General features: G+C 47.5%; 2 protein-coding genes across 7 annotated transcripts in view; both read right to left on the reverse strand.

Moving 5' to 3' along the window:
* The window catches only part of dcaf1 (ddb1 and cul4 associated factor 1), a 102,455-nt gene extending 99,475 nt beyond the window's left edge, over nt 1-2,980 (reverse strand). The window contains exon 1 of one of the 3 annotated variants that reach the window (XM_078209365.1): nt 2,881-2,980. The gene's annotated coding sequence lies outside the window, so the exon portion shown is untranslated. Of the gene's footprint in view, nt 1-2,719 lie in introns of all 3 variants that reach the window. The other 2 variants (XM_078209366.1, XM_078209367.1) reach the window with 2 other exon arrangements.
* Nucleotides 2,981-18,236: 15,256 nt separating this feature from the next.
* dnah1 (dynein, axonemal, heavy chain 1) overlaps nt 18,237-22,267 on the reverse strand; it is a 510,234-nt gene continuing 506,203 nt past the window's right edge. For all 4 annotated transcript variants that reach the window (XM_078209369.1, XM_078209371.1, XM_078209370.1 and 1 more), the window contains one exon: nt 18,237-19,130. In XM_078209369.1, the coding sequence (XP_078065495.1) occupies nt 19,009-19,130 (122 nt within the window). In that variant the 3' untranslated portion in view covers nt 18,237-19,008. The remainder of the gene's footprint in view (nt 19,131-22,267) is intronic.

Consider the following 22,267-nt stretch of genomic DNA (forward strand, 5'->3'; position numbering starts at 1 on the left):
CCCCCCAACCACCACACTCTCCCCCCCCCCAACCACCACACTCCTCCCCCCCCCCCAACCAACCACACTCTCTCTCGCCCCCCCCAACCACCACACTCTCTCCCCCCCCCCCCACCACCACACCTCTCCAACCACCCACACTCTCTCTCCCCCCCCCAACCACCACACTCTCTCTCCCCCCCCAACCACCACACTCTCTCTCCTCCCCCCCCCAACCACCACACTCTCTCCCCCCCCCCCAACCACCACACTCTCTCTCCCCCCCCCAACCACCACACTCTCTCTCCCCCCCCCCAACCACCACACTCTCTCTCCCCCCCCCACCACCACACTCTCTCCCCCCCCCACCACCACACTCCCCCCCACCACCCCCCCCCCAACCACCACACTCTTCCCCCCCCCCAACCACCACACTCTCCCCCCCCAACCACCACACTCTCCCCCCCCCCAACCACCACACTCTCCCCCCCCCCCAAACCACCACACTCTCCCCGCCCCCCAAACCACCACACCTCTCCCCCCCCCAACCACCACACTCCTCCCCCCCCCCAACCACCACACTCTAACCACACACTCTCCCCCCCCCCCCAACCACCACACTCTCCCCCCCCCCCCAACCACCACACTCTCCCCCCCCCAACCACCACTCTCTCCCTCCCCCCCCCAACCACCACACTCTCCCCCCCCAACCACCACACTCCCCCCCGCCCCCCAACCACCACACTCCTCCCCCCCCCAACCACCACCACTCTCTCCCCCCCCCCAACCACCACACTCTCTCCCCCCCCACCCACCACACTCTCCCCGCCCCCCAACCACCACACCTCCCCCCCCCCAACCACCACACGCTCTCTCCCCCCCCCAACCACCACACTCTCCTCCCCCCCCCCCCCAACCACCACACTCTCTCTCCCCCCCCCAACCACCACACTCTCTCTCCCCCCCCAACCACCACACTCTCTCTCGCGCCCCCCCAACCACCACACTCCTCTCTCCCCCCCCAACCACCACACTCCTCTCTCCCCCCCCCAACCACCACACTCTCTCTCCCCCCCCCAACCACCACACTCTCTCTCCCCCCCCCAACCACCACACCTCTCTCCCCCCCCCCCCAACCACCACACTCCCCCCCACACTCTCCCCCCCCCCCAACCACCACACTCTCCCCCCCCCCAACCACCACACTCTCCCCCCCAACCACCACACTCTCCCCCCCCCCCAACCACCACACTCTCCCCGCCCCCCAACCACCACACTCTCCCCGCCCCCAACCACCACACTCTCTCTCCCCCCCCCCAAACCACCACACTCTCCTCCCCCCCCAACCACCACACTCTCTCCCCCCCCCCAACCACCACACTCTCTCCCTCCCCCCCCCAACCACCACACTCTCTCCCCCCCCCCAACCACCACACTCTCTCCCCCCCCCCCAACCACCACACTCTCCCCCCCCCAACCACCACACTCCCCCCCCCCACAACCACCACACTCCCCCCCGCCACAACCACCACACTCCCCCCCCCCAACCACCACCTCCCCCCCCCCCCCCAACCACCACACTCCCCCCCCCCCCCAACCACCACACTCCCCCCCCCCAACCACCACACTCTCCCCCCCCCCCAACCACCACACCACTCCCCCCCCCCAACCACCACACTCCCCCCCCCAACCACCACACTCTCCCCCCCCCCAACCACCACACTCTCTCCCCCCCCCCCAACCACCACACTCCCCCCCCCCCCAACCACCACACTCTCCCCCCCCAACCACCACACTCTCCACCCTCCCCAACCACCACACTCCCCCCCCCCAACCACCACACTCTCCCCCCCCCAACCACCCCACTCCCCCCCCACCCCCCAACCACCACACTCTTCCCCCCCCCCAACCACCACACTCTCCCCCCCCCCCCCAACCACCACACTCCTCCCCCCCCCAACCACCACACTCTCCACCCTCCCCAACCACCACACTCCCCCCCCCCCCAACCACCACACTCTCCCCCCCCAACCACCACTCTCCCCCCCCCAACCACCACACTCTCCCCCCCCCAACCACCACACTCTCTCCCCCCCCCAACCACCACACTCTCCCCCCCACCAACCACCACACTTCCCCCCCCAACCACCACACTCCCCCCCCCCAACCACCACACTCTCCCCCCCCCAACCACCACACTCTCCCCCCCCCCCAACCACCCACACTCTCCCCCCCCCAACCACCACACTCTCCCCCCCCCCCAACCACCACACTCCTCTCCCCCCCCCAACCACCACACTCTCCCCCCCCCCAACCACCACACTCTTCCCCCCCCCCCCAACCACCACACTCTCCCCCCCCCAACCACCACACTCTCCCCCCCCCAACCACCACACTCTCTCCACCCCCCCAACCACCACACTCTTCCCCCCCCCCAACCACCACACTCTTCCCCCCCCCCAACCACCACACTCTCCCCCCCCCAACCACCACACTCTCCCCCCCCCAACCACCACACTCTCCCCCCCCCCAACCACCACACTCTCCCCCCCCCCCAACCACCACACTCTCCCCCCCCCCCCAACCACCACACTCTCCCCCCCCCCCCAACCACCACACTCCCCTCTCCCCCAGTTTTATTTGCCTAAGAGGCCAGTCCTCTCTTGCTTTATCCACTCGCACATCCCCGAGCCCCTCAGGCCGCCCTGTGTTCCACGTGTAGTTTCGGGGCTCTGTTTACCCGGCTGGTGCCCGCTAGGAGGCCGGGGCCTTGCTCCCTTTCCCGCTGTGCCCGGCCAGACTTCCCTCCAGCTCTCGCGGCCGCCGTGCTCTCAGAGCGGAAGCGCCGTGCCCCAGCCCGAGGCCCTGCTGCCTGTGCTTTCTCTCCGTCCGCTTGCTTACCTCGCTGTCGGACGGCGCTGAACTCGGCAGCGCTCTCAGCCTCGGGCCCCCGGCTGCTCCGCTCCCAGACACTGAGTAATGGCGGTCACGGCGGCGCCACGCAGCGTGACGTAATCACGTCCCTACATTGAGCATCATGGGAGTTGTAGTCCCGCCATTGCCGCGCACGCGCACTGGGTGCGGGCGGTACCTGTACCTCTCGGACACTGGCTGCACTGGTACAGAAAGGAGGCTAAACCACACCGGGTTAAGACTGGTACAGAAACCCATTCCTCTTGCATTGTATTTTTATTTGAAGGTGGAGATTCGTGCTTTGGGTCCTATTCTGTTTTAAATTGAACATTAATTCTGTTAAAGAGTTCCAATGGTCACCCCCTCGGGTCTGGAAACAAACCTGGGCGATGAGTCAATAATGATGTGGAGATGCCGGCGTTGGACTGGGGTAAACACAGTAAGAAGTTTAACAACACCAGGTTAAAGTCAGCTTTTGCTACGAAATAAACCTGCTGGACTTTAACCTGATGCGTCAATAAAACAGGCGGAGGTAGTGTCCTGTCCTGAGCCTTTTCGATTACCATGAAGGTCCATTAGGTATCCTAGATATACCCAGCAGACGGGGCTCTGGCAAACAAGTCCTCACCACAGAATAGGCTGATGCAGAACAAAAGCTGCAGACGGTTTGCTTGCCACCGGAAGAAGGTTTTGCTTTGTCAACACACGTGGAAGCTGCTGTGCAAGGGGTTCTCAACCAGAAATAATGTCACGTGAAGGTGTCTTTCTTTCCATTTTTTTTTCTTCTGTTATTAGGGAGGGCTTCACTCTCAAAGCTGTGGGGACATCATAGTGGCACAGTGATTAGCACCCAAAAACAGGTCTGACAGCATCTGTCGGGAAAGAATAGAGCCAACGTCTCAAGTCAAGATGACCCTTTGTCAGAGTTAAGAGCAAAGAGAATCAGCAGAGATTTATACTATTGGGGTGGGTGGAGGGGTGTGGAACTGGACAAAGGGAATGTCAGTGAAGATGCAGAATGCTGAGTAAGTGTTAAGAGTGTCCATTAAATGATCAGAATGCGAGAATGGCAGAAGAGCTACAGATTGTTAAATGACTTGATCTTTCTCTACATCCTAGCTATGACTAACACATTCTGCACTTTCTCCTCTATGAATGGTATGCTTTGTCTGTATAGTGCGCAAGAAACAATACTTTTCACTGTGTACTAATTCATGTGAATAATAAATCAAATCAGTTGCACTGAAGTGGGGGGAGGGTGTGGAGAGGAGAGCTGCAATGGAAAAGTGAAAAAGAGAAGTGAAAAAGGAGGATGATAAAATGGATGAATGTGATGAAATGGAATAAAATAAATGGAAATGGGGTGAAGGTGGAGGAAAGAGTCCATTCTCTCAAGTTGTTGAACTCAAAGTCCAAAGATGTGCGGGTTAGGTTGATTGGCCATGCTAAAAAAAAAATTGCCCTCAGTGTCCTGAGATGCGTAGGTTAGAGGGATTAGTGGGTCAATATGTAGGGATGTGGGAGTGGGGCCTGGGTGGGATTGTGGTCGGTGCAGACTCGATGGGCCGAATGGCCTCTTTCTGTACTGTAGGGTTTCTATGATTTCTATGAATGTTCAGTCCAGAAGGCAGTAAAGTGCCCAATCAGAAAATGAGATGCTGTTCCTTCAATTTGCATTGGGGTTTGCTAGAACATTGCAAAAGGTCAAGGACGGATTAGTGGACAGGAGAGCAGGGTGATGTGTTGAAGTGGCAAGTGATAGGAAGGTCTGGGTCCTGCTTGCGGACGGACTAAAGGTGCTCTGCAAAGCGGTCACCCAGTCTACGTTTGGTCTCTCTGATATAGACTAGACCGCATTGGGAGCAGGGAATACAATCGACCAGATTGAAGGAGGTGCATGTGAAGCACTGCTTCACCTGAAAGGGGTGTTTAGGACCTGGGACGGTGAGCAGGATGGAGGTAAAGGGGCAGGTGTTACACCTTCTACGATTGCATGGGAAAGTGTGGTGGGCAGGAGGTGAGGTGTTGGGTGTGATGGAGGAGTGGACCAGGGTGTCCCGGAGAGAGTGGTCCCTGCGGAATGCTGATAGGGCGGATGAGGGGAAGATGTGTTGGGTAGTGGCATTATGCTTTAATTGGCAGAAATGTCAGAGGATGATCCTTTGAATGTGGAGACTGGTGGGGTGAAAAGTGAGGACAAGGGGGACCTTATCCTGGTTCTGGGAGGGAGGTGAGAGCAGTGGTCCGGGGGATGGATTGGAGACGGTTGAGAGTCCTGTCAACCACATTGGGTGGAAAACCATGACTGTGGAAGAAGGAAGACATATCAGCAGCACTATTTTGGAAAGTGGCATCATCTGAACAGATCCAACGGAAGCGAAGGAACTGAGAGAATGAGATGGAGTCTTTACAGGATGTGGGGTGTGAAGAGCTGTAGTCAAGGTAGTTGTGGGAGTCGGTGGGGTTGTAATGGATACTAGTGCTCTAGTTTATCACTAGAAATGGAGACAGAGAAGTGTCAGAGATGACCATATGAAGGTGATAGAGGGGTGGAAATTGGAAACAAAATTGATAAGGTTTTCCAGGTCGAGACGAGAGCATGAAGTGGCACCGAAATAGTCGTCGATGTACCGATAAAGGAGTTGTGGGAGAGGGCTGGAAACAGTGAATGCTCCACATAACCCATAAAGAGGCAGGCATAACTGGGACTCATGCGGCTGCCCATAGCCAGACCTCATATTTGGAGGAGGTGAGACGAGTTAAAAGAGAAATTGTTGAGTGAGAGAACCAGTTCAGCCAGACAGAGGAGAGTGGTTGTGGTTGGGGATTGTTCAAATCTCTGTTCGAGGAAGACACAGAGCTTTGAGGGCATCCTGGGTCACTGTTGGTGTGGAGTCTGCCCGTTCTCCCTGTCTGCGTGGGTTTCCTCTGGGTGCTCCGGTTTCCTCCCACCGTCCGAAAGACACGCTGGTTAAGTGCTTTGGCCATGCTAAACTCGGTACCAATTCTCCGAAAGAGCATCCCCCTAGGACCTCCCCTCCACTCTATCCCCATATGGTTGACCCGCCTTTGGACTGTAGGAGAAAATTGGAGCACCTGGAGGAAACCCACGCAGACATGGGGAGAATGGGCAAGCTCCACACAGACAGTCACTCAAGGCCAAAATCAAACCTGGGTCCCAGGTGCTATCAGGCAGCAGTGCTGACCACTGTCCCACCATGCTGCCAGGTGATGGTGATCTGTTTCTGGGAGCTTGCTGTGTTTGTTCTTTAAATATACTTCTCATTTTAAAACAACTATCTTTCTGTTTTAAAATAAGTTATGTGCTTAGCTTCAGCAACACTTTTACTTTCCAGTTATTACATTCTTACACTCTAATTACATTTTACATTTTAACAAGCTAGCATACAGAATGTTTTCTTATATTGCCTTGAATGTTGCCTTTCCCATTACTGTCTCTACAACCGGAGAGAACAATCTATTACTATTGGTGAACTCAGTTGCCTGTTTCTGAACTGGAACTTTCTATGATGCCATTACTCCATCTTAAATCTTCAGAATTATGAAGAGTGTAATCAGGAGCCCCCTTAATCTTCACAGTCAAGTAAGTCCTCTTCTCTCAAGTCTTTCTTCATAAGTATAATCTTCATCCTTGGCAGTATTCTATACTGTACCTTTTTCATTGTTTTATATCCATTCTAAAATGCATTGCTCAAAACAATACTCCATAGGTGGCCCCAGGTTTTGGCCTAAATTTAACTTTAGCTCCTTGCTATGAAAGCAAAATACTGTGGATCTGAATTAAAAACCGAACATGCTGGAAATACTCAAAAGTCAAGCCACAAGGGTGGGGAGAGAAATCCCGTTAACAGGCCCAATTCCCCTGGGATTGGGAAGACTCTGCAGACCTTTAAAGATTGTTAGGACCAGGATGTAGAAGTCTCGCCCCATTCCTGACATTGAACTTTTGCCTGTAGAGATGGGAATTGATACACAGGAGGGAAAATCAGCAGTCATTTGAACTTGGTGCTGAGTTCAAATAGATCCCATTTTAACTGTTGCAAGTGCCTCAACCTATATGTGAGTCATGAGTTATGGGTGCAGATATAAATGCAGTAGAATGGTGGATAAGTTCTGTATTACTGACATGATCTGATGATTTTTAAATGTCCTGCTCTTTAAACGCTTAAAAAAATAGGGTTCAGAGTTTTAAAAAATTCCTCTGCTGGACTGCGTTGATTGACAGGCTATTTGGTGCAAGTTAGAAAAAAAATGCATCTGTGCAGTTTTAGTGTTATTTGCTGGTATTTTCCCAAGGGTTATTACTATTTCATTATTTTTATTCTTTTTTGTTATTCATTGGGGGGACATGGTGTCGCTGGCTGGCCAGCATTTATTGCCCATCCCCAGTTGCCTTATTCAGAGGGCAGCTGAGAGTCAACCACATAGCTGTGGCCCTGGAGTCACATGTAGGCCAGACTGGGTAAAGACGGCAGATTTCCTTCCCTAAAGGACATTAATGAACCAGATGGGTTTTTCCGACAATCGACAATGGACAATCGATAGTAGATTCTTAATTCCAGATTTTTAAAAATTGAATTCAAATTCCATCATCTGCCGTGGCGGCATTCGAACATTCTGGGATTCCCCAGAACATTAGCTGAGTTTCTGGATTATTAGTCGAGCGATAATACCACTAGGCCATCACCTCCATATATCATTATGGACGTGTGGTTCAGTTTCAGAAACTATAATTATCTCTCTGTTTGATTAACAGTTGATGAGCATTAACCCTCTTTCACATGAGGGCTGTATAGAAGTTTTTTTAAAAAGTCAGTCATGGGATGCGGGCTTTGTTGGCTAGGACAGCATTTATTACCATCCCTAGTGGCCCTTGAGTAGGTGGGGTGAGCTGCCTTCTTGAACTGCTGCAATCCCTGAGGTGTAGGTATACCCATAGTGCTGTTAGGGAGGGTGTTCCAGGATTTTGACTCAGTGACAGTGAAGGAATGGCAATACATTTCCAAGTTGGGATGGTGAGTGATTTGGAAGGGAACTTCCATGTAGTGGTGTTCCCAGGTATCTGCTGGGATACCTGATGGTATCCGGTTGTAGGTTTCAAAGGTGCAGCCTAAGGAATCTTGGTGAGTTCCTGCAGTGTATCTGATAAATGGTACACACTACTGCCACTGTTCGTCAGTGGTGGAGGGATTGAATTTTGTGGAAGGGGTAGCAGTCAAGTGGGCTGCCTTGTCCTGGATGATGTTGAAGTTCATCAGTGTTGTTGGAGCTGCACTCATCCAAGCTAGTGGAGAGTATTTTATCACACCCTTGACTTGTGCCTTGAAGATGGTGGACAGTCTTTGGGGATTCAGGAGTGGAGATACTCACCGCAGGATTCCTAGCCTGTGACCTGCTCTGGTAGCCTTATTATTCACATGGTAAGTCCAGTTCCGTTTCTGGTCAATGTGACCCCTAGGATGTTGAGAGTGGGAGATTTAGCAATGGTACTGCCATTGAATGTCAAGGGATTCTCTCTTGTTGAAGGTGGTTGTGGCATCGCACTTGGGTGGCATGAATGTTACTTGCCACTTGTCAGCCCAAACTTGGATACTATCCGGGTCTTGCTACATTTAGATTTGGCTGCTTCAATATCTAAGGAGTTGCAAATGGTGCAGTGATGTCCTGGAACCAAGATGCTTGAACTTCAACCATCACAACCACCTTCCTTTGTGCTACGTATTAATCCAACCAGTGGAAGGTTTTCCCCCTGATTTCCATCGACTTAATTTTAGCTATGGCATCTTGATGTCACACTCAGTCAAAAGCTGCCTTGATGTCAAGAGCAGTCATTCTCATCTCAGAGAGTGGATAGGAGAGTACCACTTAAGGATATTTAAAAGCTTTGAATGGATTTTATGAATGGAAGTTTTTTCACTACCAAGTGTGTATGAGTGAAAGCTCATTATTAGATTGTTAGAAGTTTATTTTCATCTCCACATGGCTCCTGAGGTTGGCCCATAGATAGATAATAGGTGATTGTCTATCGAAGAGGCATGGGGTATGATGGAGCTTAGCAGGTGGATGGGGAGTATGAATTGACATTGAATCGGCATGAGGATATCAGGGGTCATGGACGTGGTGGCTAAGAGGCATGAGTTGGCATGGGGTTATTAGGAGCCATGGGGGGTGGGTTGGAGGGTTGAAGAGGTGTGAACGGTGAGGGATTAACAGCTTCTGAAACAACTTGGACAAAGTCACAGAGAAATGAAGCAGCGGTTGTTGGGGTGGGTGATGGTATAACCTAGAGTGACATTTGTTACGAATACAAAGTTTATCAGTGTCATAACCTTAACGAGGCCCATGAATTTGGCCTCTTGGAGTATGAGTTGACAAAAAGATGTCCTTGATTGAGGTAATGATTGTCTGCCCAATTAATGAGTTTCATCTGTATATATATTTAGGAGTGTCGTCAATTGACATTCTAGAGTCTGACTTTGTACCTGAAGCACTCTGAGGAGTAGAGATATGTTAAATAATCAGAATCTGGTGAAGAGACATCAGCCTTGGGAGTTATTTCAGTGGCGACGAGGAAAAAATATTGCTAACAGTTGGCTTTGCTTGGGGTAAGCCATTTTCAGGCATCATGCCTTTGTTTGGGAAACTGGACTCTTTTTTTACACTGCTGTGGAGGACTGGGCCCAATATGTGCAATGCGTATGTTACTTTTTTAGGGCTAATGACAGTGTGGCAGATGAAAAGCATAGATCATTCTTCTGACCATTTGTGGACTGTTGGCATTTGCCATTGTTTGCAGCTTAACATTCCTGGAGGCACCAGATACCAAAACCTTCCAGGAATTGGTGGACATAGTGAGAGAATATTATGACCTTAAGTCACCTCTGATCCTGAGAAGGGACCAGTTTTTCTCAGCACCCTGGGAGATGGGAGAGTCTGTCACAGGTTTCTTAACAAGGTTGAGACGACTGGAAACATGTGAATTTGGGTTGACGCATAATAAGACTTTGGTTTTGGTATGTGGGATAAATAATGTAGCTATCCAAAAACTCGTATTAGCTGAAACCCAACTGGACTTTAAACAGGTACTAGAGCTGGCTTTATTGTTGGAAAAAGCAGCAAGTGGGGCATATGAGTTGCATGTTTTCCCGATGGAATTAGACACTCATGCCAGTTCAACTGAATCTCGGGGACCTGGGGTGGAGGGTGCTGCATTCAGCAGTGCCGTGCAACCGTAGGTTTTTCCGGTACACGGGCTCCCGAGACTGCCCTTTCTGTGGCCTCGTGGAGTCCGTGGACCATGTCTACGTTCTGTGTTTTAGGCTGCACACCCTTTTTGGTTTCCTCAAACACCTCTTATTGATGTTTTGTTTGCACTTCAGTCCCACGCTCCTGATCTACGGGCACCTGGTGCGGAGAGGGGCGGGTCGGGATGCCGACCTCCTCGTGAACCTGCTCCTGGGCCTGGCGAGACGCGCCATCAATAGGTCCAGGCAGCGGGCGATCGACGGGGCCGTCCATCCCGACTGTCTGCCCCTCTACCGCGGCTACATTCGCGGCCAGGTGTCTCTGGAGAGGGAGCATGCGGTGTCCACGGGCGCGGTTGACGCCTTCCGCGACCGCTGGGCGCCGCAGGGGCTGGGGTGTATTATCGACCCCGATAATCACCTTTTGGTTTGACGTTTTAAGTTTCCTTTCGACTTTGTTTTTGGTTCGGGCTGTTCCCCCCTTCCTTTTGGGGAGCTGCCCCTTTTACTTTGTCCCTAAGTTAATTTGAGTTCGTTTACTTGATTGGTATCGAAAGAAATGCCAGTTCAACTGATTTCAGAGACCACCACTTGAGCGCTGGCAATTACATAGCCTCCCTCAGGAAGTATCCAGATACAAGTAAGCCCAGGACTGCCTGCAGTACAGCCCCAAAGCAAAGCCAAGCTTTGACCAGATAGTCAACAGTCCCTCAGAATCCCACCCAGCAAGGCATTGTAACTGATGCTGGTATGTAGAGTTGGAACAACAAAGCAAGCCTTCAAGACCTAGATTTAGGAAAATGACATGTAGGCTGGTGTCCAGGAGAGTGCTCACCCTGGAAGGTCCACCTACGTCCAACGTGGAACAATTAAACTGCATAGCAATGTCCAAATCAGACCCAATTAAGATAACCGTAAGGTTAAATGGACATCAAGTATTAATGGAGGTCGATACAGTTGCGGCTGTATCCGTGGTCAGAGAATCATTGTTCAGTATAATTCGCACTGGACTCCAACCCTTATCCTTAATTAAGACTGAGAACTTATACAGGAGAACCTCTGAGCACTGTGAGTACATCCTTTGTTCCTGTCTTTTACAAAAGGCAACTGGTTTGGTTAACATTAATGGTAGTGGAGGCCTTGAGCTCAAGCCTAATGGGGTAAAACTGGTTGACAGAAATCCACCTGGATTGGGTAAATATTTTCCAGTTAGAAAACTGGAGCAAAGTCCCCTCAAATAGCCAGAAGTTTTCCAGGAAGGAGCCAAGGCAACCTTGCATGTCGACCAGTAAACAGTTCTGTGATTTTGCAAGGCCCACCCGGTTCCATTTGCTTTAAGGGGAAAAGCGGAAACGGAAATTAAAAGACTGGAATGAGAAGGTATCATAAAACCTGTTCAGTTTGCAGAATGGGCAGCACCTGACATGCGTATTTTGAAGCCACATGGTTCAGTCTGCTTTTGTGGAGACTTTACACAATAAATGGTTATTCACAGCTGGAAAAATACCTGATTCCCCGGATCAAGGATTTATATGCAAAGATGGCAGGGGGACCCTTATTCTCGAAATTATATATATGAGTCATGTTTATTTGCAGTTCCAGCTGGATGAAGATTCATAGAAATATTCCACGATCAATACACTAAAGGGCCTCTATCAATTCACAAGGTTACTTTTTAGGGTATCGTCAGCCTGCTCAATTTTCTGGAGAACAATGGAGAATATATTACAAGATTTATCTGAGTTGGCCATTTATCTGCATGGCGTTTTCATTACAAGTAAAATGAAGGCGAAACACCTACAGAACCTGGAGGAAGTTCTTGGTCATTTTTCAGGGCCGGCGTGCTCCTAAGGAGGGAGAGGTACTTCTTCCTGGTACCTCAAAAACCAATCGGGGAGTCTCACCTCTGTAAAACTCCGGATTCGGCCTTTGTACCTGAAGAATTCTTAGGAGTCAAGATAAGTTTGTAAATAAAGGGGATCTGCTAAAGAGACACTGGCCTCTGAGGAGTTACTTCAATAAGATTGCTATATTTTGTAAGGTTGTTATAGAACATAGAACATAGAAAAGCTACAGCACAAACAGGCCCTTCAGCCCACAAGTTGCGCCGAACATGTCCCTACCTACTAGGTTTACCTATAACCCTCTATCTTACTAACTTCCATGACCTTATCCAAAAGTCTCTTAAAAGACCCTATCGAATCCGCCTCCACCACCACTACCGGCAGCCGATTCCACGCACCCACCACCCTCCACCCTCTGAGTGAAAAACTTACCCCTAACATCTCCTCTGTACCTACTCCCCAGCACCCTAAACCTGTGACCTCTTGTGGCAACCATTCCAGCCCTGGGTAAAAGCCTCTGAGAATCCACTCTATCAATACCTCTCAACATCTTATACACCTCTATCAGGTCACCTCTCATCCTTCGCCTCTCCAAGGAGAAAAGACCTAGCTCTCTCAACCTTTCCTCATAAGGCATGCCATCTAATCCAGGCAACATCCTTAAAAATCTCCTCTGCACCCGTTCTATGGCTTCCACATCCTTTCTGTAATGAGGCGACCAGAACTGGGCACAGTCCTCCAGGTGGGGTCTGATCAGGGTCCTATACAGCTGCAGCATTATCTCCCGATTTCTAAACTCAATTCCTCTATTGATGAAGGCAGTTTTAATTTAGGGTGGAATGAAGGAGGGTAATGAAAGCTGCTTTGAATTCTGCCTGACAACAAGCCTTGGCTTGATTGTTAATGAATGAAATGGGTAGGGGGCAGGTTGTCTTACTGGGAAGGTGCTAGATGTTCATAACTGTTGACAATGGCAACAGCAATTGTACTAACTGTGGGTAGACTGTTAGTCTCAAAGTCTCAGGAAGGTGCTAGGAATGTCAGGTTTTATAAATGGTTATACTTTAGGCTGTCTGCTTAATTCCAAGATAGAATGGATTTGGGGGGCAGTTTCAAAGATAGCTAATTAGCATTTCTACCTAGATACACAACCTGTGTGATTCATGTCATAAAGATGAGCTTTGGGAAGAGAAAAGTCCAGTATAGTAATAGGTTACAGGATTTTCAAGATATCCCGAAATTCTCAGACACAAATCAGTCTACAGCCATCTGAGAGGCAAAGAGCAGGTGATAGAGTCAGCCAGTCCTGCACCTAAAGCAGAGAAAATGCTGACTCTGTTGTTCACCGTGCAGAATGGGGATGCAGGCTTGCACTCAGATTGAAGAGCTCCAGTTCATGAAAATTTAAAGGAGGCTGGAAGATTCACTTAGCTTTGTCCAGAGGGAAGAAATCTTCAATGTAATCCACACAGCAAAATTTGGTCGAGATTAGAAGTTGTTAGAAAGCCGAGGTAATGATCCTGCAACATGCATAGTAATGTCCAAATCGGACCCAATTAAGATAACCGTAAGGTTATGAACATATGAATTAGGTATAGGCCACTCAGTCCTCAAGCCTGCTCTGCCATTCAATAAGATCATGGCTGATCTGACTGTAAGCTCAACTCCACATTCCCGCCTACCCCCGAAAACCTTTCATCCCCTCGCTTATCAAGAATCTATTTACCTCTGCCTTAAAAAAGTATTCGAAGACTTTGCTTCCACCATGTTTTCAGGAAGAGAGTTCCAAAGATTGAAGACCCTCAGAGAAGATTTCTCTCAATCCTTTCTTAATTGAGCAACCCCTTATTTTAAAATAGTGATCCATAGCTTTAGATTTTCTCACAAGAGTAAACATCCTTTTTTACATTTGCCCTGTCAAAGTTCCTCAGGATCTTAAATGTTTCAATAAAGTCTTCTCTTCCAAACCCCAGCAGATACAAGCCTAGCTTGTCCAGCCTCTCCTCATAAGACAACCCACCCATTCCAGATATTAGTCTAGTAAATAAACAGAGCATGCTGGAAAAGCTCAGCAAGTCTGGCAGCATCGTGGATTCCATAAGAACTAGGAGCAGGAGTAGGCCACCTGGCCCCTTGAGTCTTCTCCGCCATTCAATAAGATCATGGCTGCAATTTTTACCATTTAAATAATAGTCCATTCTGCTGTTATGCCTACCAAAATGGATAAGCTCACATGTACCAACATTGTACTGCATTTGCCCAGACCCTTGTCCACTCACTTAAACTATTTAGATCTCTTTGCAAACTTTCATTGTCCTCTGCACACTTTACTCTACCACTCAGGGATCTGGGTGTAGTGGCAATGCAGGTGGAGAAGGTAGTCAAGAAGGCATACGGCATGCTTGCGTTCATTGGCCGGGGTATTGAGTTTAAAAATTGGCAAGTAATGTTGCAGCTTTATAGAACCTTAGTTAGGCCGCACTTGGAATATAGTGTTCAATTCTGGTCGCCACACTACCAGAAGGGTGTGGAAGCTTTGGGGAGGGTACAAAATAGATCTACCAGGATGTTGCCTGGTATGGAGGGCATTAGCTATGAGGAGAGGTTGGAGAAACTTGGTTCGTTCTCACTGGAACGATGGAGGTTGAGGGATGACCTGATAGAAGTCTACAAGATTATGAGGGGCATGGACAGAGTGGATAGTCAGAAGCTTTTTCCCAGGGTGGAAGAGTCAATTACTAGGGTCATAGGTTTAAGGTGCGAGGGGCAAGGTTTAAAGGAGATGTACGAGGCAAGATTTTTACACAGAGGGTGGTGGGTGCCTGGAACTCGCTGCCAGGGGAAGTAGTGGAAGCAGATACAATAGTGAGTTTTAAGGGGCGAGTGGACAAATACATGAATAGGATGGGAATAGAGGGATACGGTCCCTGGAAGGGTAGAGTGTTTTAGTTCAGTCGGGCAGCATGGTTGGTGCAGGCTTAGGGGGCTGAAGGGCCTGTTTCTGTGCTGTAATTTTCTTTGTTCATCTTAGTGTCATCTGCAAACTTTGTCACACTACACTTGTTCCCCAACTCCAAATCATCTATGTAAACAACTGACCCCTGAGGCACACCACTAGTCACTGATCGCCAACCAGAAAAACACCCATTTACCCCCACTCTTTGCTGGTCTGTTAGTTAACCAATCCTCTACCCATGCTAATATATTACCCATAACTCCATGCACCTTTATCTTATGCAGCAGCCTTTTGTGTGACACCTTGCTGAATAACTTCTGGAAATCCAGATACACATCCACCGGTTCCCCGTTGTCCAATACGCTTGTAATGTCCTCAAAGAATTCTAGTAAATTAGTTAAACATGACCTGCCTTTCATGAACCCATACTGCGTCTTCCCAATGGGACAATTTCTATCCCGATGTCTCGCTATTTCTTCCTTGATGATAGGTTCAAGTCTTTTCCCCACTACAGAAGTTAACTGGTTTATAGTGCCGGGGCGGCACGGTGGCACAGTGGTTAGCACTGCTGCTTCACAGCTCCAGGGGCCTGGGTTCGATTCCCGGCTCGGGTCACTGTCTGTGTGGAGTTTGCACATTCTCCTTGTGTCTGCGTGGGTTTTCTCCGGGTGCTCCGGTTTCCTCCCACAGTCCAAAGATGTGCGGGTTAGGTTGATTGGCCATGATAAAATTGCCACTTAGTTTCCTGAGGTGTGCAGGTTAGAGGGATTAGTGGATAAAATATGTAGGGATATGGGGGTAGGGCCTGGGTGGGATTGTGGTCAGTGCAGACTCGATGGGCCGAATGGCCTCTTTCTGCACTGTAGGATTCTATGATAAGATCTATGATAGTTACCTGCTGATGTAGGGGGCTAGAATAGGCTAATAAAACACGTACCCATTAGTTTGGGAATACTAACACAATACCGAAGTAAGAGTGAATGATCTTGGACTATGGGAATGCTGACAAGAGCTGCTGCTATCAAAGACAGCTCTATATGACTAACAAGTACTTTTCATTTAAAAAACATGTATTTTGAATTTATGAAATAAACGTAGTTTGATTTTAGGATTTTGTGAAGCTTCAGTCAATGACAAAATATAGCAGGGCTTGATGGGGGAGGTATAGCCAGTAGCTAAATTCCAAAAGACAATGGTTTCACTGAAAGCAGTTATGTTATCAGCAGTGGTCTGGAACAAGATGGCGACAATGCCAATGTGATGAATAGAGCAATACAGCTCTGAGCTGATAATGCAGGTGGCATAAAGGATTTCTCCAGGTCAGACGAGTGTCACGTGGGTTCTATTTGGTGGGAATCATCCTCCCATTTCACTATCCAGCGTCCCATGTCACGGGGCAACAGAGGGAGGTGATATCCATAATTAATAACAAATGAAATCCCATGAGGTCAAGATGTGTATTGTTATTGGCTGGAGTTAATGACAGGATGATTATTGACTGATTTGTATTAATGTTTACTGGATTTGCCCACCGGAAAGGTGGTAGAAATTATTTTGTAACTGTATAATTATCCTTGCGAGGGCTTTGTATCGCAGAGTGATATCGAGCGGCCCACATTCTCTATCTGGAGTGTTGGGCTACTTTATATCATTCTCTCATTCGATCGTTTGGTTAAATAAAGCCACATCTTAAATTCAGTACTCTGCGTTTCATGAGCCTTTGTATTAGCTTAAATTTTAGCAATACATAGCCTCAAGAGTAAGACCTCGGCAACACTCGCCTTTTGTCTACCTCCTTGTTTAAACAGTAGCGCCAGTGAATTTTGGTAAATTACCACGAGTGCATTTGCTACTTCCCTCGCCATCACTTTTAATATCCTGGGATGCTTTCCATCAGGCGAGGAGACTTGTCTACCTTTAGCCCCATTAGCTTGCCCAACACTACTTCTCTAGTGATAATGATCATTTCTAAGTCTTCACCTGCTTATCGTCAATTTTTGTTATGTTATTTGTGTCTTCCACTGTGAAGACCAACACAAAATACCTGTTAAATGCCTCGGTCATTTCCCGTTATTAAATCATCCTCCTCATCCTCTAAAGGATCAATGTTTACCTTAGCCACTCTTTTTCTTTTAATATATTTGTAGAATGTTTTCCTATCTTTTTTTATGTCCTGAGCTAGTTTACTCTCATAATCTATTTTACTTTTCTTTGTAGCTTTTTCATGACTTTCTGTTGACCTTTAAAGATTTCCCAATCCTCTAGTTTCCCACTAATCTTGGCCACTTTGTATGCATTTTCTTTCAATTTGATACCCTCCTTTATTTCCTTTGATATCCATGGCGGATTATCCCTTTTTACCATATCAATGTGTGTTCAATGCTCCAGTTTTGCTAAAACAAGCTGAATTGTAGCTGACAGTCTTAGGTACAGCCATAAGAAGGCTGGCCGGAGCTGAAGTGGAGGGGGGAGGAAAGGCCACAGATGGGTGGGGGGAGGGAGGGAGGGGGGGGTGGGGGGAGGCAGGGAGAATCAGGAGGTTGCAGCGAGAGCAGATGGAAAGTTTGGTGAGCAGAGTCGTGCGGGCTCCAGAGTATCTATCGCTACATACTCACAATTACTAATGTTTATTGCTCCTCCAATCACAGCCTGTTTCTCTCCCATTTTGCAGTTCATAGGCTCAAGAATGAGCCTATCGCACATGTGTGTGAGAAATGGCCTGTGATTGGAGCAGCAACCCCCAATAAAATACTAAATCTCACTGACCAGTTTGATGGGTACTTTGAACAATGGCTCTCTGGGTCACAATCCAGCCCATTGGACAAGCACAATATTTTGCTGCCTCAGGACATTTCGAAGTGCTTTGCAACTATTTAAGTATTTTTGGAGCGTAAGTCACTGTTGTAATTTAGGAACTACAGCAGCCAGTTTGCTCACAACAATGTGATAATGACCCAATAATCTGTTTCAGTGATGGGTGTGGGATAAATATTGGCCTGGGCACCAGGAATAACTTCCTATTTCTGGAAATGGTGCCACAGGATCTTTGTCTCAGTATAAGGTCTTATGTGGAAGATGTCATCTTCAACAGTGCAGCAGTCCCTCAGTAACTCTGCTATGTCAACCTCGATTTTGTTCTAACTTGCAAACCAACATGTGGAAAGGGAAATCCCATCTTAAAGAAATGGAAAAGCAATATTCATTGAAGAATACATAATCACTTGATGTCCTTGTGAAGCAGAGAATGAACTGCATCATCTCAGTGCGGAACATCAGAACCATCTTTCGAAACTTTTATTCATTCAACAAGTACAATGCTTAAAAAAAAGAACCTTCCTTTTTAAAAGTGGATATTTTAAAAATTCTAAGTTATCTTAAAACACTGTAGAATCACACTCTAAAGCATCTTTTACCATACAATTGTAGTTTCAATAAAGATTAAGTAACTGGTGTGTAAGGCATTCGATTGTATAAGAGATGGTATACAAATGTGCAGGTTATAAATCCATAAGTTTCTACATAAATTTTATCTTTAGTTGAGCAAGAAAATACTTGGCAATTTTTTAGAAATAGATTTTATTGAAGTAGTAATCAACATATTGAAATAAAAGTGAGAATCATTGTAAATGGAATACAATCACAAATCAAACATCCCAACATTGTTCATAAAGTTACTTCTACCTGTTGCACAGAGTATGGCAGACTAAATATCAAAAGGACAATTGAGTAGGCACTGTGTGTTGGATACATTTTATATCATACGGATTCAGATTTGTCCAAGGAATGTGTAATGATAGGGATGCAATTCCTCCTTTAATTTCTTTAGTCAGTTGCTTATTATAACTTTCTCCTGTTTCTTTCATTAAGAGGGAAAATTCAGGCCCTACTTCAAACTAAACATATTTGCAAAACAAAATGAAAAATGCATGATAAACAACAAACAAAAAAATACATAACTAATTGGATGTGACAGATACATTTATCTCGGAATTAAGATGCATATTTTAATTCTGGACCTATCAGAGATAAGATTTCTGTTGCTTGCTCCTTTTCAATAATCTAGGGCACAGATTAATGCCACACCTTGCTTTATCCAATGTCTCTGTGTCTTAATAGTTGGTAATTCCACAGCAATGACATAATTGGTGGAATGGCCAGTTGTTGATAGTGTACCTGAAATAAGGAATGACAAGTTAAAATATGCAGGTGTCATCAGGAATATTTTTGTCTAAAATGGATGGAAATACTTTTTGTTCAAAGTACTCTCTTTTACTTTACATCTGGCATATTATCCAATGTTTTTTTAAAAGTACACATGCATGTAACTTCCTGTATGTCACATTATTGTGTGCACATTTCTGTGTAAAACGTAAATGAAAGGATAAAGGCAGTTCTTTTTAATGCAGAAAAATATTCTCCAGAGTCATGGGGCAAACCACTGGATTGATAGGAAAGTCAGTTTTACACCCTAACAAAAATAACTTGCATTATAATGGGCCATAACTTCCTGGCTCCCCAGCGTCAGATTTGGAAGTACCCCAATGATGAGCTGGGGAATTCCTCTTGGAATTTCCAGTGTAGAGTTCACTCAGCAATTGTCCAATAGGGCTAACTTCCCCTGAACAATTGTGCTGGGCATCATTTGACAAAGTGATTTAAATTGCTAACTTCTGACAGTTCTGCCAGTTTTATCCTCATAGTTACTCTGAGTTAGAAGGTTAGAAAAAGCACTTCCAACTTCAGAGTAACTGAGCCCTGCAAGGGACAACCTCAACTTCCACACCATCCCCACCCCTAACCCTCCCTAGGGGAACCCCATCACCACTGCTAGAGGACCCCCCACAACCCCCCTAATAATTGTAGAAGTGAGGGCGATTAGGGAGCAATAAGGAGACCTAGGCACATAAACAGTGGGGATGGTTGAGGTTTTATCTGCCTTCACCAAGGAAGAAGATGCCTCTAAAGTCACAGACAAAGGCTGCGATTTTCTGGCCACATTGTGCGCAGAGCAGATCACGTTGGAGCGGAGCAGGGTTGGAGAATTGCGGGCAAGGGATCCAGGGCATTCAGTGCTGCTGCAAAACCTTTTGCGATACTCCTAGCCACTGCACCCAGATGTAATCTGGGTAGGAACCAGATTAGCATGTTTAAATTGGCCAGGTGGGCACTGCTAGGGTGTCAGGTTGGCACTGTGAGATGGGCATTGTCAGGGTGCTGGGGCAGTGCCAACGGAGTGAGTGCATGTAAGGAGGGCTATGAAGGGGGAGTAATTAAGAGGGGGGGATCATTAAGGGGAAACATGAAGGGAGCCATGAAATGGGGGAACATGAAAGGGAGGATAATGAAGTGGGGGGGACATGAAGGGAGCCATGATGGGGGACCCATTGAGAGGCTGGTGACCTTTGTTGGGGAGGGGTGGTGGTGGGGAAACATGCATTCAATGATGGGGGGGGGGATCTTCAATTTCATTTTGAGATTGTGACGCCCTTTAAAAACAGTGCATAATCTCTGTGAAGCCAGGTTGCTGGCATATTTAGGCCCCGCCCATCTCAGAATCGATGCAAAACTTGCCCCTCTCCCAAAAAATGACTAAGTGTGGGAAAATCCCTTTTCTCACCCAAAACGACAGTCATTATTTGGGAACATTCTGCCCAAAATAATTGAGATACTGGATAAACTTTGATAAAGAGCAGGAACCTTTCTGGAAAGGTTGGTTGTACTTGGGAAATCACTAAGTCCTTAGTGGCTTGCATCCTAGGAAGCTGATGGAAGTAAGGGTACTTGGGAGGTACTGGCTGTAATCGTCTAATCCTCCTTCAATACAAGGGTGGTACTGGAAAACTGGAAATTTGCAAACTTTATACCCTTGTTCAAAAATACATATATGATAAACCTAGCAACTCCAGGTCAGTCAATAGAATTTTTGGTTTTGGGGAAGCTTTTAGAGAAGATAATCCAGGACAAAATTAACAGTGCCCTTGGACAAGTGTGGATTAATTAAAGAAAGCTGATCCAAGATTTGTTTAAAGCAAATCATGATGAATCAACTTGATTGAGTTTTTTTGAGGAGGACAATGTTGTTAATATGGTGTACATGGACTTCCACAAGTCATTTGATAAAATGCCACATAATAGACTTGTCAGCAAAGTGGAATAGCCCATTGGAAGATAAGCATGGATATGAAATTAGCTGAATGACAGGAAGCAAAGAATATTGATTGTCTTTCAGACTGCTGTTCCCAGGGCTTGGACTAGGACCACTGCTTTTTATAAGTATTAATGGCTCAGATCTTCCAGTCTCTGGATCATTGGAGACCGGATACACCCTCCCTTCGGAACTCTGCGGAAGTTCCAATATTGCCGACTCCATGGGAATTTACTGGGAAATTTGAATATATACATATCGTTGAAGGTGGCAGGCCAAATTGAGAAAGCAATTATAAAAGCAAATGAGATCCTGGGCTTTTATAAGTAGAGGCATACAGTCCAAAAGCAAGGAAGTTACAATTAAGCTTTATAAAACATTTGGCTGCAACTGGAATATTGAGCAGGATTTTCATTCCTGGGTCCCAATCTCACTGTTAGGATGAAATTTGGGTCACAAATTCACGACTCCAGGCTACAGGATCCAGAAGGTGGTTTTGGATAAGGCAGCCAATTAAGTGATTGCGTTCAGGAGTCCCATCTAATTAAGGCCGATGGGCAGGCTTCTGGGTCTGGACCAATAAGAGGTCATCCACTGCTAAAAAGATGGCAACCCCACCATCAGAGGTGACCACTGATTAAGTACGTGGGGATGTGCGAAGCTGCCTCCCTTCCCGATGGCTAGTCACAAGAGGGCCAAAAAGGTTAGGGCCATTGAACATGAGGGAGAAAGCCCCCCACAGTAATGGGCACTGCCACAGTTGCAGCTGATTGTTGGAACAGTGCATTCCACATGAATGGAGCCTTTGGCTTTGATGTCTACCTGGCCTGCCACTGGGAGGCTGCCACCATTCCACAGACAGAGTATACATTGTGTCAGGAGACTGTGTATGATTGGCAAATCCAGTTGCCATCTGGAGAGTGCCTTTTATTACAGTCTCAAGAATCTTAATTGTTTACCCATTGTTGCTAAGCGAGTAAACATTCCTGCCTTCACACACTGACAGAATCCTCCAGAGGCAGGAAGATATGTTGTGAAGCCAGCCTGATGGGAGTTCCCTCCCATTTTCAGGCTCCCCATCTTCACAGACCGTTCCACATTCAGCCCAATGTGCCAAATTCTGGGGAACTCATTTTTAAAAGATCGTGAATGCATTAGAGAGACT

The sequence above is a fragment of the Mustelus asterias genome, chromosome 3 (assembly GCF_964213995.1).
Source record: "Mustelus asterias chromosome 3, sMusAst1.hap1.1, whole genome shotgun sequence".
Classification (NCBI taxonomy): Eukaryota; Metazoa; Chordata; class Chondrichthyes; order Carcharhiniformes; family Triakidae; genus Mustelus; species Mustelus asterias.